The sequence below is a fragment of the Polyergus mexicanus genome, unplaced genomic scaffold (assembly GCF_030449975.1).
Source record: "Polyergus mexicanus isolate NDT 795.1 unplaced genomic scaffold, iyPolMexi1.0 SCAF_22, whole genome shotgun sequence".
In the NCBI taxonomy this organism is placed as follows: domain Eukaryota; kingdom Metazoa; phylum Arthropoda; class Insecta; order Hymenoptera; family Formicidae; genus Polyergus; species Polyergus mexicanus.
In genome coordinates, this window is record NW_027223342.1 from 1873756 (window position 1) to 1893454 (window position 19699).

General features: G+C 32.2%; 2 protein-coding genes across 2 annotated transcripts; both read right to left on the reverse strand.

Moving 5' to 3' along the window:
• Positions 1 to 12838: 12838 nt before the first annotated feature.
• Positions 12839 to 14079, reverse strand: LOC138942387 (uncharacterized). Its single transcript, XM_070312589.1, has 3 exons — positions 13997 to 14079; positions 13508 to 13630; positions 12839 to 13114 (listed from the first exon to the last, which is right to left on the reverse strand). The coding sequence occupies exons 1-3, from the start codon at positions 14055 to 14057 to the stop codon at positions 12924 to 12926; spliced, it is 375 nt and encodes a 124-aa protein (XP_070168690.1). The 5' UTR covers positions 14058 to 14079; the 3' UTR covers positions 12839 to 12923.
• A 2345-nt stretch (positions 14080 to 16424) lies between these two features.
• LOC138942386 (salivary glue protein Sgs-3) lies at positions 16425 to 19458 on the reverse strand. Its single transcript, XM_070312588.1, has 4 exons — positions 19349 to 19458; positions 17731 to 18441; positions 17049 to 17144; positions 16425 to 16732 (listed from the first exon to the last, which is right to left on the reverse strand). The coding sequence occupies exons 1-4, from the start codon at positions 19413 to 19415 to the stop codon at positions 16527 to 16529; spliced, it is 1080 nt and encodes a 359-aa protein (XP_070168689.1). The 5' UTR covers positions 19416 to 19458; the 3' UTR covers positions 16425 to 16526.
• Between the last annotated feature and the right edge of the window lie 241 nt (positions 19459 to 19699).

The following is a 19699-nucleotide window of genomic DNA, read 5'->3' on the forward strand; positions in this document are numbered from 1 at the left end:
CAGTAACTCCAGTATAACGTTTAATTTATCTTTTATGTAAAGATGAGATATATGCCCTCTCTGTACGTGCGCGTGTCGAGATAGCCTTTATAATGTCTAAAAGAGCATCGTATCTCTTGTCAGGTTTCGCGCAAGGCGTCGGGCTTCAGCTTCGTCCGGCTCATAGCCAGCTGAATGATTTTCGCCATGGACAAAATTTGCTTACCATCAGTAAGTAATGTTTCGCAACCGTGTCAGTGTTAATTGCATTTAGGGTTTATACGCGTAAGCAACACGTGATATGAGCGATTTGGTAGGTAAACCCTTTGGGGTTGCTGCTAATTGGAATCAAACCATGCGTGAGCGTTAGCTCAGCGTTTCTCAACGCGGACGAGGAGATTTGTCGAGTGACATTCGACTGAATGGATGTGTCACCTCCTCGTTATTGCACATTATTGTATAAATTTTTGCAAAATTTTTATTGCACATTAAAAATACTCGTTGTAGATTCTTATTAGCCTCTTCCAAATGCATCATTCTTTTCCGCCTATGACATAGTTTTTAGAAAATGCGTTTAATATTTCTAAAATAATGAAATAATGAGATAATACTTTTCTTTGCTTCTTGTCAAAAAATAATATTATCTCTAGAAAACTCCGAGAATAAAATATCACTAATCGAACACAACTTTGTTTCACCGTAATAAGAGATCCGCGTTTGTCTCACGGCGTGTTGCTTTCATGATGTTTAGAGATTGTTCGGGTGAGAAGGGGGAGGGGGGGGGTGGAAAGCGAGCAATGCTTTTTGCCTCCGTCAATAGCGAAAAGAAGAAAAAAATGAGATAGCTCTGAGAGAGCGAGACGGACGGAATGGACGGCTAAGGAGAATAAACGGGGGAGTCTCTGCCCTCCCTTCTTTTCCTCCTTCCCCCTAACGGACAAGCGAACACTGCTTTCTCAGCCGTAATATTGAAAGTTTACGAGATTTACCGTAATCGAATCTCGTTATACGGCCGCAGAACGGCCTTTGGCAATCTGCTCGAGGATTGACGCGACGCGACGTCGGCGTCATACGCTACGGAAATGCAAGTCTTTATCAGAGATGATACGGCGCTTTAAACAGATGAGAATTTACGAATATAAATGTTGCGAGAGAGGATGCTCTCAGTATTCGAATCACGTACAAAAAAAATTTCTCTGCTGTACCTAGTGTGTTTTATTAATGAAATGAAGAAACATTCTTTTGTCTCTTAATATAATTAAACTGCAATTGACGTTTGAGTAAAAGTGCTACAATTTTAATTATGATCACGCCATATTTGATACGGCCTCGCAAATTTCTTAAATGATTGATTTCTCTTGAATTGCAGGCGTATATCGAATATATGTATCTGCAGTTAAGTTCCGCGGTAAAGATAACGAGCGGAACGCACGGTGATTGCATTAACCTCGCCTTGTACCGGCTAATTAGCTTATGCGCTCATCAAGGAACTAATTATCCGTTCCGAATAGACTTTCATTTACGATCAATTACCATTGCGAAAAGTGCGATGACCGCTTGAAATATAATGCCAGGGATACCTTGGAAATTGCAGGAAAAGGTTGTATTAATTTAGTAAAGAATTCAGTTTAACAAAATAGTTCGATATTCAATGGAGGTTTAAACTCTGATGATTCTTTAATGTATCTGTATCAAAACAATTAATCTAATAATTTAATTACTGCTTTTTTAATTTATTCAATTTTACGAAACTTTTCTGGACTTATCTCTTCGATGTTTCCTATCTCTTAAATAAATATGTACATGTGTAAAAAAAGATATCACTAATGCATAATCTTATCTATAATAATTTTTAACACAACATCCTTTAAAAAGATCAATATGTATAATCTATTCGGAAAATATTGCAGATAAGATAATAACATGTTAAAACGATTGTTTCTCCAATGAATTATGAATAATTTCGTGAAATGAAAACGCGAGCTTTACAAGCTTTCGAACAAATTAAAAAACAGCAGATAAATAACTGCAACGCGCGGTTTTAATTAGGGTTGCCGCGGTCGTCGAAAGTTTTCTTCATTATCGTAGAAAAAAAAAAGCTTACTCCGCCGCTTTTTTGACACGATATTAATGTAAAATAATGTGCACGCTACACGCGAGAAAACTGGTTGCCTGACCATATATTATGCATTATATGGGAATCGAGAGATGAAAGTCTATGCGATACGTCGTATGTATGCGTAGATGTATGAGTTTATAAACAATGTGCAGAGAGAGAGAGAGAGAGAGATCGCAAAAAAGAGATCGTAAAAAACTTTTATCGCCAGACAGTTGCCTCTAGTAAATGGCGTTATGCAGAATGAATAAGTAATAGATCATTTTGCTTGTCTTATACATTTCAGCAATAAAACATACAATCACAACAATAAACGAATAAAATACATATAGTATTTTTTTTATATATTTATTATTGATCAGTGACAATGTAGTTCTCCAATTTTATAGTTAACAAGTACACGAGAATGTGAAACGCAATAAATAAAACTATTTACATATTTTATATATATATATGTATTTATATTATTTATGTATATATATGCAATTTTAGAATTTTCCGCATTTCCCCCTCAGGGGCTCAGAATAGTGAGTATGGACATAGCAAACCCAAGGGTACCCGAGCTACCTAAGATCTAAGGTCTGCAAGTTTTCTAACAATATTATATAAGTCTTCTGAAAGTATAAATATGGAAAGGACACAAAAATACATACAATTATATCATTTCTATTACTTTAGTAGCTATATGGTTTTTTTTTTTTTACTTATGAGAATGTTGTTATTTTATTGTATTTGAATCTTTTGCACTTGGCCTCATTTATATAAGGCCAACTGATAAGTCGCAAACATTTATTTAATGATTAAATGTTCCAAGATATAGCAAGAGATATGAAAGACTCAAATTTTTAATACAATCTCTATGGAACCAAATTTTTAACGCGTTATTCGACACGTGAAAAATAATTTTTCACTATACAAATGTCGTGTCATGTTGTAGTAAGAAAGGTACAGTTGCGTAAATTACGACTCGTTTAAAACGACGAGAATTCATCTGAAATTTTATTTAATTCCACAGCCTTTTTATTGCAAAAGACACGTATTTTCTATTGTCCGCTGGTATAATGTAAGTATCAAGATAAAAGCGAGACAGCATCGCGGAAAAAACATTCTATTATTAAAGTAGACTACTTTTATGCAGTTTTATTGCGTAGCCAGCGGTCTAAGACTTTACAGTTAGATCTGCACTCTTTCGTTTCGTGACGCGTAAGAGAAGCGTGACTGATGTCGAGAAGGATATGAAACCTTGAGAATTTCCTCGCACATTATGCTATGCGCGAAAGAAATGAGGTCTCCGCGCTCTTTCCGGCACATCACAATGGAATTTCCCACACTGCGGTCCACTTTTGCAGGAATATACCTTTCGAGGGAAGGTTCTTAAATATTTCAGGTTGAATCGCAACGACATAAAAATTTCATTATTCCGGTTATTTAGAAAATATTGACTACTGTCTCGACGTTACACGACCACTCTTTATCTATTTTAAATCAAATCCTCGATTAAAATTTATGCATAAATTTATTATATTATATCCATATACAGGGTGTCTGACATGTAAGTAGCCAAACGAAAAGTGGAGATAGATCGGGTCAACCTGAAGCGAAAAGTCCTATCCATTTTGCTAAATTCGCAATAATTATATTACTAATTAAAATGTTTGAGCCAATGAGCGCGTGGGAAGCGGTAGGCCGGAATTGATAGAAATGTAAAATGGATTACTTGTTTATGTCTTTTTGTTAACGTCGAAAGTATCAGCTGAGCGAGAGAAGCGGAGTCACGCAGCGAGCGACAGCGCGCCGAAAAATAATTATCACGCATCGAGTGACGAGCAATGTCACCGCGCTGAAAAATAATTATCCTCTCAAATTATTTTTTCGATGGCAAGACAATGATGCCCTATCATTTCCATACCACCTTGCGATAGATGGCTTGGTGCGCTTCTTTCTAGTAGTTAATTATCCTCTCGAATTATTTTTTCGATGGCAAGACAATGATGCCCTATGATTTCCATACCACCTTGCGATAGATGGCTTGGTGCGCTTTTTAATAGTAGTTTCCCCTGTAGGCTTACTCCACTCTCAATATTTAATGTAAAAATTCGAAATGTCGTTCTCTCTCTCGCGCGCATAGTTATCTACGGCAAGGTGGAGTGGAAATGGTAGGGCATCACTGTCTTGCCATCGAAAAAACAATTCGAGAGGATAATTATTTAAATAATTATATTTAATGTAAAAATTCGAAATGTCGGTCTCTCTCTCGCGCGCATAGTTATCTACGGCAAGGTGAAGTGGAAATGGTAGGGCATCACTGTCTTGCCATCGAAAAAACAATTCGAGAGGATAATTATTTAATAATTATATTTAATGTAAAAATTCGAAATGTCGGTCTCTCTCTCGCGCGCATAGTTATCTACGGCAAGGTGAAGTGGAAATGGTAGGGCATCACTGTCTTGCCATCGAAAAAACAATTCGAGAGGATAATTATTTAATAATTATATTTAATGTAAAAATTCGAAATGTCGGTCTCTCTCTCGCGCGCATAGTTATCTACGGCAAGGTGGAGTGGAAATGGTAGGGCATCACTGTCTTGCCATCGAAAAAACAATTCGAGAGGATAATTATTTAAATAATTATATTTAATGTAAAAATTCGAAATGTCGGTCTCTCTCTCGCGCGCATAGTTATCTACGGCAAGGTGGAGTGGAAATGGTAGGGCATCACTGTCTTGCCATCGAAAAAACAATTCGAGAGGATAATTATTTAATAATTATATTTAATGTAAAAATTCGAAATGTCGGTCTCTCTCTCGCGCGCATAGTTATCTACGGCAAGGTGGAGTGGAAATGGTAGGGCATCACTGTCTTGCCATCGAAAAAACAATTCGAGAGGATAATTATTTAATAATTATATTTAATGTAAAAATTCGAAATGTCGTTCTCTCTCTCGCGCGCATAGTTATCTACGGCAAGGTGAAGTGGAAATGGTAGGGCATCACTGTCTTGCCATCGAAAAAACAATTCGAGAGGATAATTATTTAAATAATTATATTTAATGTAAAAATTCGAAATGTCGGTCTCTCTCTCGCGCGCATAGTTATCTACGGCAAGGTGGAGTGGAAATGGTAGGGCATCACTGTCTTGCCATCGAAAAAACAATTCGAGAGGATAATTATTTAAATAATTATATTTAATGTAAAAATTCGAAATGTCGTTCTCTCTCTCGCGCGCATAGTTATCTACGGCAAGGTGAAGTGGAAATGGTAGGGCATCACTGTCTTGCCATCGAAAAAACAATTCGAGAGGATAATTATTTAAATAATTATATTTAATGTAAAAATTCGAAATGTCGGTCTCTCTCTCGCGCGCATAGTTATCTACGGCAAGGTGGAGTGGAAATGGTAGGGCATCACTGTCTTGCCATCGAAAAAACAATTCGAGAGGATAATTATTTAATAATTATATTTAATGTAAAAATTCGAAATGTCGGTCTCTCTCTCGCGCGCATAGTTATCTACGGCAAGGTGGAGTGGAAATGGTAGGGCATCACTGTCTTGCCATCGAAAAAACAATTCGAGAGGATAATTATTTAATAATTATATTTAATGTAAAAATTCGAAATGTCGGTCTCTCTCTCGCGCGCATAGTTATCTACGGCAAGGTGGAGTGGAAATGGTAGGGCATCACTGTCTTGCCATCGAAAAAACAATTCGAGAGGATAATTATTTAAATAATTATATTTAATGTAAAAATTCGAAATGTCGTTCTCTCTCTCGCGCGCATAGTTATCTACGGCAAGGTGAAGTGGAAATGGTAGGGCATCACTGTCTTGCCATCGAAAAAACAATTCGAGAGGATAATTATTTAAATAATTATATTTAATGTAAAAATTCGAAATGTCGGTCTCTCTCTCGCGCGCATAGTTATCTACGGCAAGGTGAAGTGGAAATGGTAGGGCATCACTGTCTTGCCATCGAAAAAACAATTCGAGAGGATAATTATTTAATAATTATATTTAATGTAAAAATTCGAAATGTCGGTCTCTCTCTCGCGCGCATAGTTATCTACGGCAAGGTGGAGTGGAAATGGTAGGGCATCACTGTCTTGCCATCGAAAAAACAATTCGAGAGGATAATTATTTAATAATTATATTTAATGTAAAAATTCGAAATGTCGGTCTCTCTCTCGCGCGCATAGTTATCTACGGCAAGGTGGAGTGGAAATGGTAGGGCATCACTGTCTTGCCATCGAAAAAACAATTCGAGAGGATAATTATTTAATAATTATATTTAATGTAAAAATTCGAAATGTCGGTCTCTCTCTCGCGCGCATAGTTATCTACGGCAAGGTGGAGTGGAAATGGTAGGGCATCACTGTCTTGCCATCGAAAAAACAATTCGAGAGGATAATTATTTAATAATTATATTTAATGTAAAAATTCGAAATGTCGGTCTCTCTCTCGCGCGCATAGTTATCTACGGCAAGGTGGAGTGGAAATGGTAGGGCATCACTGTCTTGCCATCGAAAAAACAATTCGAGAGGATAATTATTTAAATAATTATATTTAATGTAAAAATTCGAAATGTCGTTCTCTCTCTCGCGCGCATAGTTATCTACGGCAAGGTGAAGTGGAAATGGTAGGGCATCACTGTCTTGCCATCGAAAAAACAATTCGAGAGGATAATTATTTAAATAATTATATTTAATGTAAAAATTCGAAATGTCGTTCTCTCTCTCGCGCGCATAGTTATCTACGGCAAGGTGAAGTGGAAATGGTAGGGCATCACTGTCTTGCCATCGAAAAAACAATTCGAGAGGATAATTATTTAATAATTATATTTAATGTAAAAATTCGAAATGTCGGTCTCTCTCTCGCGCGCATAGTTATCTACGGCAAGGTGGAGTGGAAATGGTAGGGCATCACTGTCTTGCCATCGAAAAAACAATTCGAGAGGATAATTATTTAAATAATTATATTTAATGTAAAAATTCGAAATGTCGGTCTCTCTCTCGCGCGCATAGTTATCTACGGCAAGGTGAAGTGGAAATGGTAGGGCATCACTGTCTTGCCATCGAAAAAACAATTCGAGAGGATAATTATTTAATAATTATATTTAATGTAAAAATTCGAAATGTCGGTCTCTCTCTCGCGCGCATAGTTATCTACGGCAAGGTGGAGTGGAAATGGTAGGGCATCACTGTCTTGCCATCGAAAAAACAATTCGAGAGGATAATTATTTAAATAATTATATTTAATGTAAAAATTCGAAATGTCGGTCTCTCTCTCGCGCGCATAGTTATCTACGGCAAGGTGGAGTGGAAATGGTAGGGCATCACTGTCTTGCCATCGAAAAAACAATTCGAGAGGATAATTATTTAAATAATTATATTTAATGTAAAAATTCGAAATGTCGGTCTCTCTCTCGCGCGCATAGTTATCTACGGCAAGGTGAAGTGGAAATGGTAGGGCATCACTGTCTTGCCATCGAAAAAACAATTCGAGAGGATAATTATTTAATAATTATATTTAATGTAAAAATTCGAAATGTCGGTCTCTCTCTCGCGCGCATAGTTATCTACGGCAAGGTGGAGTGGAAATGGTAGGGCATCACTGTCTTGCCATCGAAAAAACAATTCGAGAGGATAATTATTTAATAATTATATTTAATGTAAAAATTCGAAATGTCGGTCTCTCTCTCGCGCGCATAGTTATCTACGGCAAGGTGGAGTGGAAATGGTAGGGCATCACTGTCTTGCCATCGAAAAAACAATTCGAGAGGATAATTATTTAATAATTATATTTAATGTAAAAATTCGAAATGTCGGTCTCTCTCTCGCGCGCATAGTTATCTACGGCAAGGTGGAGTGGAAATGGTAGGGCATCACTGTCTTGCCATCGAAAAAACAATTCGAGAGGATAATTATTTAATAATTATATTTAATGTAAAAATTCGAAATGTCGGTCTCTCTCTCGCGCGCATAGTTATCTACGGCAAGGTGGAGTGGAAATGGTAGGGCATCACTGTCTTGCCATCGAAAAAACAATTCGAGAGGATAATTATTTAAATAATTATATTTAATGTAAAAATTCGAAATGTCGTTCTCTCTCTCGCGCGCATAGTTATCTACGGCAAGGTGAAGTGGAAATGGTAGGGCATCACTGTCTTGCCATCGAAAAAACAATTCGAGAGGATAATTATTTAAATAATTATATTTAATGTAAAAATTCGAAATGTCGTTCTCTCTCTCGCGCGCATAGTTATCTACGGCAAGGTGAAGTGGAAATGGTAGGGCATCACTGTCTTGCCATCGAAAAAACAATTCGAGAGGATAATTATTTAATAATTATATTTAATGTAAAAATTCGAAATGTCGGTCTCTCTCTCGCGCGCATAGTTATCTACGGCAAGGTGGAGTGGAAATGGTAGGGCATCACTGTCTTGCCATCGAAAAAACAATTCGAGAGGATAATTATTTAAATAATTATATTTAATGTAAAAATTCGAAATGTCGGTCTCTCTCTCGCGCGCATAGTTATCTACGGCAAGGTGAAGTGGAAATGGTAGGGCATCACTGTCTTGCCATCGAAAAAACAATTCGAGAGGATAATTATTTAATAATTATATTTAATGTAAAAATTCGAAATGTCGGTCTCTCTCTCGCGCGCATAGTTATCTACGGCAAGGTGGAGTGGAAATGGTAGGGCATCACTGTCTTGCCATCGAAAAAACAATTCGAGAGGATAATTATTTAAATAATTATATTTAATGTAAAAATTCGAAATGTCGGTCTCTCTCTCGCGCGCATAGTTATCTACGGCAAGGTGGAGTGGAAATGGTAGGGCATCACTGTCTTGCCATCGAAAAAACAATTCGAGAGGATAATTATTTAAATAATTATATTTAATGTAAAAATTCAAATGTCGGTCTCTCTCTCGCGCGCATAGTTATCTACGGCAAGGTGGAGTGGAAATGGTAGGGCATCACTGTCTTGCCATCGAAAAAACAATTCGAGAGGATAATTATTTAATAATTATATTTAATGTAAAAATTCGAAATGTCGGTCTCTCTCTCGCGCGCATAGTTATCTACGGCAAGGTGGAGTGGAAATGGTAGGGCATCACTGTCTTGCCATCGAAAAAACAATTCGAGAGGATAATTATTTAATAATTATATTTAATGTAAAAATTCGAAATGTCGTTCTCTCTCTCGCGCGCATAGTTATCTACGGCAAGGTGGAGTGGAAATGGTAGGGCATCACTGTCTTGCCATCGAAAAAACAATTCGAGAGGATAATTATTTAATAATTATATTTAATGTAAAAATTCGAAATGTCGGTCTCTCTCTCGCGCGCATAGTTATCTACGGCAAGGTGGAGTGGAAATGGTAGGGCATCACTGTCTTGCCATCGAAAAAACAATTCGAGAGGATAATTATTTAATAATTATATTTAATGTAAAAATTCGAAATGTCGTTCTCTCTCTCGTGCGCATAGTTATCTACGGCAAGGTGTAGTGGAAATGGTAGGGCATCACTGTCTTGGTATCGAAAAAACAATTCGAGAGGATAATTATTTTTCGGCGCGGAGTCACGCAGGGAGCGGCGACCCACATTGCGCCGAAAAATAATTATCCTCTCGAATTGTTTTTTCTATGGCAAGATAATGATACCCTATCATTTCCACACCACCTTACGGTAGTAGTAGTTTCCCCTGTAGGCCTAATCCACTCTCAATATTTAATGTAAAAATTCGAAATCCTGATACTTTTGCGGATTTTAAAGCATTAAATTTCCCGTTTTCTATAATTTACCTCTTTGCTACCTCTTTGCTTATCGTGTTATCCTGATACTTTTGCGGATTTTGAAGCATTAAATTTCCCGCTTTCTATAATTTATCTTCTTGCTACCTCTTTGCTTATCGTGTTATCCTGATACTTTTGCGGATTTTGAAGCATTAAATTTCCCGCTTTCTATAATTTAACTCTGTGCGACAGAGTTCTAATAAAATAAAACATTAACATAAATTATATACACACAATATAGTCTCTCTTTCTCTATCTCTTTGGCATATAATATAATTATATATATGCATTTTAGTCTTAAATATTATAGACCAAATATTAAAGCAAGTTCCTTAGAGATTCTCTCAAATATACTCTATTGTAGAAAGCATTACGTCCATTAGATCCCTCTAAAATGCAAGAAAGTAAATAAAATTTAATTTTTACTTTATTTATATATAAAAATATAACCAAAATATATAAAAGATATTGTGGTTATACAATATATTCTTTATTATTGACATATTAACAATAAGTATTACACAATTTTTTACGTAAAGATTTTCTTATTTAAAAAATAAAAAACTTCCTATTAGCATTTGATATTATTTTTACGAATTATTGTATATACACACAATAATACAGTTTTCACATATGTATATATATATAATTTTTAACAAAAACATTAAAAAATATGTAATACTATTTGTTTCATGATATTATGTGAAGAGAGAGGAAGAGAGTCTATTAGCAAACATATATTATACTTTGACGTATTAGATTATCGATGACGATCGGTAATTATAATATGCAATAACATTAATAATAGCAACAATAATTTACCATCGGATGCAAGCGCTGCTCATCTTGTATTTACTCAATTTCCAGTTATAAAAAATTTGGAAGATTTTTCTTAAAAGAAAATTTGTACATTGAGATTTTGCAGCATAATAACTTTGTTCGTGATACATACAAAACATTAAAGACATTTTCCTTATATAATTAAGATTCAAGTTATTGACTAAGCCTATTAAAAATTTGATTGATTCAACCGGTATAGAAGTCCGATAATGTAAGAAACTTACGACTAGCCGACTCGCGTATGTCTCGCTGTTGCTGCGTATGAACTTGGCACAGGACACTCTTTGTCTTTTGATAAAATCAAATAAACCAATAGTGTAGTTTTTTTGTTATGTAAAAAGAGATATATATTCTTAATGTATCTACACCTCCACAGCGCATATAATGTTATAAATCATAAATAAAATTAATAAGAATCTGTAATAAGAGCAAATTGCATCATCCAAAATAGTGCTAGACATCCTAAGGCTACCATGCTAGTTGACAACGCATTAGCATTATTACAGAGATTTGTACCGCACGTATAACATTCAAATGTAATTGCCGATTCGAAGGCATCACGTCCAACGCCGCGGCAACCACGTTGGACAATCGTCTTGCCAGAGAACGTTTCTAGAAAAATAATTTTATATATTATGAGGTTGTTTATCATATAACATATATCTATGCGAAGCATTAGAGTATTATGCTATTAATCATATGTAATTATGAAAATGCAATTTTCTATCAAAAATTGTCAATTAATATGCAAAGAGTATATTGTGATACGCATTAGATACAAAAATTTTAATATTTTGTAAAAGATCTGTTATATTTTCTTATTGCAATTTTTTTTTTAAGTGAAAAGGAACTTAAAAAGAACTCTTATGCAACAATTGAAACAAGAATGCAATTAATCCTGAATAAAATACTCGATTAAAATATATTTATAACACATACAATATATTTATTCGCTTGGGTATTACTTACCATGATTACATTTGACACAAACGAATCCGTCACATGGCACCGTTTCGGATGCGGACGGTTTGCTTGCACAAGTGTCGCTTTTATACGAACTGCAGCTATAACATCTCTTTGTCTCTCCTATTTAAATAATAAAAAATGACAGATAGCGGTTATTATTTTTATAACATTTGTCAAAAATTTATTTAATTTCTAAATTTATTAATCTTAAATTTATTTTATTGTCGAAAATTTTGTATAATGTACCTGAATGAAGAATGGCGAATATAATTATTAATATAGTGATCACAGTGAAGTCTTGATGCCTTTCCATCTTCGATATATTTTGATTGATATCAAACTGACAGCTATTCCCAGCCGTATTTTAAAAAGTCATTTTATACTCCCCAAAATTATCAACAATTTTTATTATATATATATATAGTGGTATATCGCTGATTACGATAAGTTATCTATATTTATCTCGTTAAATTATCTCATGCGTTATCAACGTTATCGTCTTCAAAACGCAGTTCTCGGAAACGATATTTTATATCATAAGTTGATATATTTTATATATATCATTTTTTTAACAATCGTGTATTTTATTAGTAAAAATCAATATTCACCAATTATACAGGCACAATATAACGCTAATATTCCAGTTTAATCGCTACTTTCTCGATATTCTCGAAAAAATTTTATTAAGAATTTAAAAAAAATACTTTTTCGTGTAGAAGGACATAATATTAGTTTTCTGAATATAACGTAGAGAATATAATGTAGAATATGTCAACTTATTTTTAATAAGTTTTTATCACGATCGTTAATAAAAAATGAGAAATGAAGTAAATTTGACTCAAAATCATAAATATATATTAGTATTATTAAGAATTTTATTTTTTATTATAATTTAAAGTTTTACTAATTATATAGGATACTTCATATATCATATACATCATATTAGAAGGAAGAGAAATATAATCAATATAAATTATGAGATTAGATCAATTTAGATGACAATTATTATATTCATATAATAAAATAGTTGACACATAAGACAATGTATGTATATATGTATGTATGCATGAGTGTACATTTCATTTTCATCTGTATATTTATATATGATATATTTATATATACAATAATATAATAATTAGCATAGGTAAAATAGAAGAACAATACAACTATTCAATGTAATATATTTTTTAATATAAGAGCATGTTTCATGATGTTACAAATTGAAAAATTAATAAGAATTTATAAGAACAGATCGAATTGTCCAAAAGGATACGAAGCACCCTAATGCCGTCATGCTAATTGTTGCCATATTAGCATTATTACAGAGGTCTCCCTTACACATAATACAATCTCCGCTTTCTACCGGTGAGGGATTTGCGAAACCACAATCGCGAATGACGAACGTAGTGCTATTCAATCCTGGAAAGAAATTTTATTTATTATTAACAATCCTGATCGCGCGATATTTGTTATAAAATAAAATGAAGGAAATGTGTTAAAAAAAAAAAATTACATCCATAATATATGAAGCGTCGGAATATTATAATATTAATAATGAAAATGCAATATACTATTATAAAAATTTCTGATATTAATACGCAAGAGGCGTACAACTTTCAAAAGTTTAGAAAATATACTTCATATATGTAATATATTAAATATATAGAGAGGGGAGGTTTTATTAATTTTTTACATATAGTTATATTTAAAATTTATCTTAAACAAGTTTTTTTTTTCATTTTTAGAAAGATTAAGATATTGTGTATATTAAAAGTTGCTGTATATAATATATTCATTTGCTTAGATACTTACCATAATTACATTTGCCACACCAATTCGTACCAGATTTACATGTTACGTTTGCTGCGACGGATGGATTTTTTATACAAGTATCGTTGGTTCGTGAGTCACACTGATAACATTGTGTTGCCTTTCCTTAGAAAGAAACGAACAAAATAATAGATTTTAGTAAAAATATTTTTATATATAGGTATATGTGCGTTGAATTAATGGTATCAAGAGCAAGAAAAATTTTCACGCTCGGATTATATTAATTAAATTATATTAACTATATTTAAAAGTGAGAATTTTTTAATTATACGAATGTTACAAGTTTAATAATATCTTTCATTTTATTAATTTTGATATTAATTGCGCAATAAATTTATGACAATTTTTAAAAACCAGATTTTATAGTAGATGTATACGATATGCAATCTTTGTAACCCGACTTTTCAAAATTCTTGAAAGTTTGTCATTTACAAAATTAATCGAATAAATTATCGAAAATTTATGACATACCAAAATGAAGAATAGCGAATAAAACTATCACAATAGTAATCACAAAAGAACAAATATTCATCTTTGATGTGCTTTGATTTACGTCGAACGAATAACTGTCGCGAGAACGGAAGAGAAATCTCAAATATACTTTACAGCGTTATCGTCATTTTTCACGAAGATTATCACGATCAAAACTGATTGTGATAAATGATAGATAATCGCAAATTTAGTCTCTATCTGATACCATGCCTTCATATGATTAAAACATGAAAAAACAAATTATCGAGAACTTAATTATTATTTTCGATACTTTAGAATTATATATTTCATTATATAAAAGAAACATCGTTTAAAATTATTTTGTTAGCAAATTAATTTTCATATAAAAAATTGCAATACAATACATACAATAATATAAATAATACAATAACATAAATTAGAAATGAAAAATGTACTGTTGCATATCTGTTACGTTTTCTAAATTTATAGAAAAGTTTTATTAAGAATTTCTTTGAAATACAATGTGCCTTTTTTGTAGAGATACTTATATGATATTAATTTTGTAATATATAAACAGTGAAATAATCTAATTATCTTTTCAATACTGCAATATTTTGTAATGATATAATTATTAATACTACTTAATAATTTCATGATATCTGTGTTTTATATTTAACTCGAATTATTTATAAATATTTAAATATACAAAAGAAATCTAATATTAAATTATTTAGTATATTAAAAAGCAAAAACTTGAAAGATTGATAAAGATAAATTGCGTGTACGTGTATCTGTACATTTAATTTCTTTAGCAGTATTTGGAGTATTCAAAATAATGACTTTTATATATATCGTGTATTTTAGTGTGAAATAAAATTTTACAGCTATTCATTGTCTATTGCGAGTTTGCTATTAAAGAATATCTTCATTTTAAGTGCGCACAAAACCGCTATAATAATTCTACGATTATTAAGCAACTTTTTTTTAGCAAATATTCTTTTTATCAGATTTCGCTTTATAGTAATCGACATTATGTTTTGCGAAGCTATTCTCTTAAGCTACGTATAAAATTCATTAAATAACGTAAAGCACAATATGGCCGTGAAATTCGTTTCTGTTAATTCACAGACGGTAATATCCACGTGAATGTGCGTAACGCAATTCCATTTACTGCGTCCGATAATGTAGACGGGCGAGTACTCGTAAAGCTTAAATAGAGAGACCTGGGATGCGGGAAGACTTAATCGTAAAGGACGCAATCGCTAAAATGTTTACTGTTGATTGAATGCGCACTTGTTTAGGTTCTTTTGGCATACGAATATGAAATAAGGATGTCGACGACATCGATTTGTAAAAGCGACATGATTATGTGCGATTGAGTGAAATACAAGAATAAGACGAAGTAGTAAGTATCGCATTTAATCTTGGGATAGAAAGAGATGCATATTATGTGAAATTTAAAAAAAATAAGAGCGTATCATCGCTCTTATAAAGATAACAAAACTCTTTAATAATTTAATTAATTAACGTCAATCAGGATAATTGTAATATAGAAGATAAATATGATCTTCAAATATTTTATAAACTTAATGTATACGAAATAATATCTATATATAATATCGTTTCATTGGGAAGTAATTTTTTTTTTCTAGCGTAACAATATATTATCCCATTACATCTATAATATTATTTTCTTACAACTCAGTTACAGCATATAGTTCATTAAAAATATCTGTATATGCAGACCATCTATATGAATAACACAATACAATATATACATAATGCAATAAATAGATTTACTCTCCAAAACGATATACACATGTGTTCAATATTAAAAATATTAAGCACAGAAATAATTTTGTACAATACCGTAAAAATAATATACAGAAACTTGAACTTTTAATCATACAATACAATATATTATTATAGATATTGATGTTACGCTTTGATGTGGCTTAGCTTATCGATGAGTAACTTAAGTTGAAAATTAGTTAAATAAGCTGCGACATGGCTGCTCGTAAGCGTGAAATCCATAAAATTAAAAGAGTACTCACGTATATCTTGATGTGATTGTTCTCTTGAAACCATAAAGTTCTGTGATCGTTCTACCATAAAGAGTACATAATACCTTTACAGTGGTGCCCAATCTGTTCAACGTGTTTCATAAACGTACGTAAAAAAGTGGCAACAGATAATGATTCCTTAATGACACGTCAATAGATAATTTTTAAATAATATGTATAATAGCAAAAGTGTACAAGATCTTTATGGTGAATAATGAGAAACAATCATTAACACGTATTGTATTAATATGTTTTGTTTAATTTTACGAATCTAGGCAGCCATATTATTATTTTAAATTTTTCTATAAATAATCTTAACAAAGTTTGCATTTTTTATTTGTGAAAACTTATTTAATGTAAAATATTCTCAAATTCTCTATAGCCAAAAGATTATTTATTATAAAATTTTTTATTGAATAAAATTATATATATATTATATAAAGGATTATAAAAATTAAGATATACATTATTTTATAAATAACGTGTTATAATGTAATACTTAAGAATTTATAAGAATCTGTAAGAACAAATACAATCAGCCATGACAAAGTTACCATATTAATTGATACCGCATTAGCACTATTACACTTATCTGAATTGCATTTTTTCTTAATTTCACACTTCTCCTCTTCAGGACATTTATAGGAGGCAGTAACGCATCCACGTTCGACGACTACAGTATTGTTATATTCTATGTGGAAAGAAATAATATTTAAATTTCTAACAAAATCATCTCTTCTCGTTGTTGCACAAAAGAAAAATAAATATGCATAATACATAAAATATCAATACTATATTAATAAAAATTCTCTTGACCGATACATAAGAAGGTTATAAAATTTGTTTATTTGAAATATCAAAATATTATATTGTTATATACATTTTGCAAATTTTTCTATCAAATCTAAAGTTGACAAAAGCATTTTTATAGAAAACATTTGTACAAAAAGAATCTTGAAAAGGAATCTAGTTTGAAGTTATAAAATATTAATTACTTGTATACTTACCACGTTCAATTATGGCACAATTCCATTCTTCTTCATTAAGTGCATTTGTTTGAACATAAGAGCTTCTAAAAATACTTCTACGTAATCTGTAGTGATCTGGTATTAATTTAAAAAAAATAACATTAGAGTAAATATTATATAGTTAATATGTACCTATACAGTTCAATTTCTCTGTTCTAAATTGACAAAAAAAAAAAGAAAGAAAACAAAATCAATAATCAAAGTATCAAGAAACAAAAATCAATTTTAAAAAATATTAAGTAACTTCAATTACTTATTTTATGATAATTATCAATTTAGATCATTTTTTTTAAATTTAATTGCATTAAGAATATACGCGCAATTTCGTTTGCATTAATACAAATAATTTATCAAGAATTGTTCGTCTATGAAATATTTTCTCATGCAATGCGATTCAATAGCAATTTTAAAAAAGTATATGAAAAATCTATTATTAATGCTATTAATGTAATCAATTAAAAATATTTTACACATTCTATAGATTCTCTTGTTTTTTCAATCTCCGTTAAACGGTTATACTTTCATTGTATTACATCTTATATTACATCTTAAATTGTATTACATTTTAATATTATTGAAAGATTATTAAGCTGTTTAATTAACTATATTGAATTTAATTTATTTTAATAAGTGTAAAACTTATTTTTTATTTTTTAGATACCTTTTGCATCAATTTCCAGTTTTTTATTTGACATCTTTGTCTCGTACAGGCCTAGAGTCGTTATTTCCGTCGGGGTCGAGGATGTTTGAGTCGGAGTTTTTTCCGTCGGGGTCGGGGATGTTTCAATCGGGGTTGTTTCCGTTGGAGTCGGGGATGTTTGAGTTGGAGTTTTTTCCGTCGGGGTCGGGGATGTCTGAGCTGGGGTTGTTTCCAGCGTGGTCGGGGATGTCTGAGGCGGGGTTGTTTCCGGCGTTGTTTCCGGCGTGGTCGGAGATGTTTGAGTCAGGGTTGTTTCCGTTGGAGTCGGGAATGTTTGAGTTGGAGTTGTTTCCGTCGGGGTCGGGGATGTTTGAGTCGAGGTTGTTTCCGTTGGAATCGGGGATGTCTGAACTGGGGTTGTTTCCGGCGTGGTCGGGAATGTCTGAGCCGAGGTTGTTTCCGACGTGGTCGGAGATGTTTGAGCCAGGGTTGTTTCCGGTGTGGTCGGAGATGTCTGAGCCGGGGTTGTTTTTGGCGTGGTCGAAGATGTCTGAGGCGGGGTTATTTCCGTTGAGGTCGGAGATGTCTGAGCCGGGGATGTTTCTGTCGTGGTCGTAGATGATGGTATGGTTGTCGAAGACATACATTCATCAACCTTTATGTTTGAGTACGGTCCCTTCTCGCAAATAGGATCGTCTATTGAGTTACATATATAACATTGCAATGCGTCCCCTTGGAAATGATAAGACATCGGATTAGTGATAATATTTTTGCGTATAACTATGTATTAAAGTAAATGTTATTATTTTAATTAATTAATGTAGAATTTTTTTTATTGCTTTAATATCATATTTTTGGCAACATATTTTATTTTTTTAATCTTTTAAATACTATTTGCACAATAATTGATGATGGTGTAAACTTTTGTTATGCCGAAATATATTAATTTGAAAAAAATTAAATTGCTATATATATAGGGCAACTAGCCTCATTTTCTTATAGTTCAAGGTCCACTAAAGACTACTAACAGTCAGTAGAATTTTTTTTGCCCTTTGATTTTTCATAGGAAGACAAATCCAAAAAAGTACTCGGTTTTATCCTACTTTTCCCTATATATAACTCGCGGGAAAATGCCATGTTGGTAAAATGTTTCCTTTCCGTTTTAAGTTTTTTAAGTTTTTCGATAAAGAATCTAAAATAAAAAGTTATTGCTACGTAATACTTATGTCTTCAAGTGTGAGTGGATTTATTTGGATTATTATTCTTAGTGAATCATATAATTTATTCACACATTACAAGCGTATGCAAAACTTCTGTATTTTAAAAAATTTTTTTATTTAATTTTTATTATGTGCAATAAGATGCTGGGTATATATAAAATAATAAACAATTTCGATTTCTTTAATCATAATCAAATATAAATATAATGATGATATCTTCAATTTCTTTTATTTTGTTTGGTTCATAATTAATAATTACGAAAATATTGCTTTTCAAAATAAAGTATGACGTATTCCCCCAAATTACCCTATATATACACACACACAATCTATTGTGCAATTTAATTTTTTGTAAATCCATTTTTGACAGAATTTTTAGTGCAATTAATTGAATTATTATAAAGGTTTGTATCGCTTACCTGAATGAATAATAGCATATATAACTATAGAAATAATGATCACTAAAGAACGATTTCGTTTTTCCATTTTTGATGTGTCTTGATTTACGTCAAACCAATAACTGCAGCGGTGCATCAAGAAATCTGAATGCACTTTCCAACATTATCATCGATTTTCATCATATAGCTAACCGCGATAAACGCTAAATTATCGCAAATATGGCCGTCAATGCTATTATCTCCATGATGCGATTAAGACACAAAAATGGATTATCAGGGATTCACCGTTCTCAATACTTTTTGCAATTATACTTTTTATGAGGAAAAATAGCTTAAAAATATTTTATTAACAAAAGAGCATTTTGTTTTTTA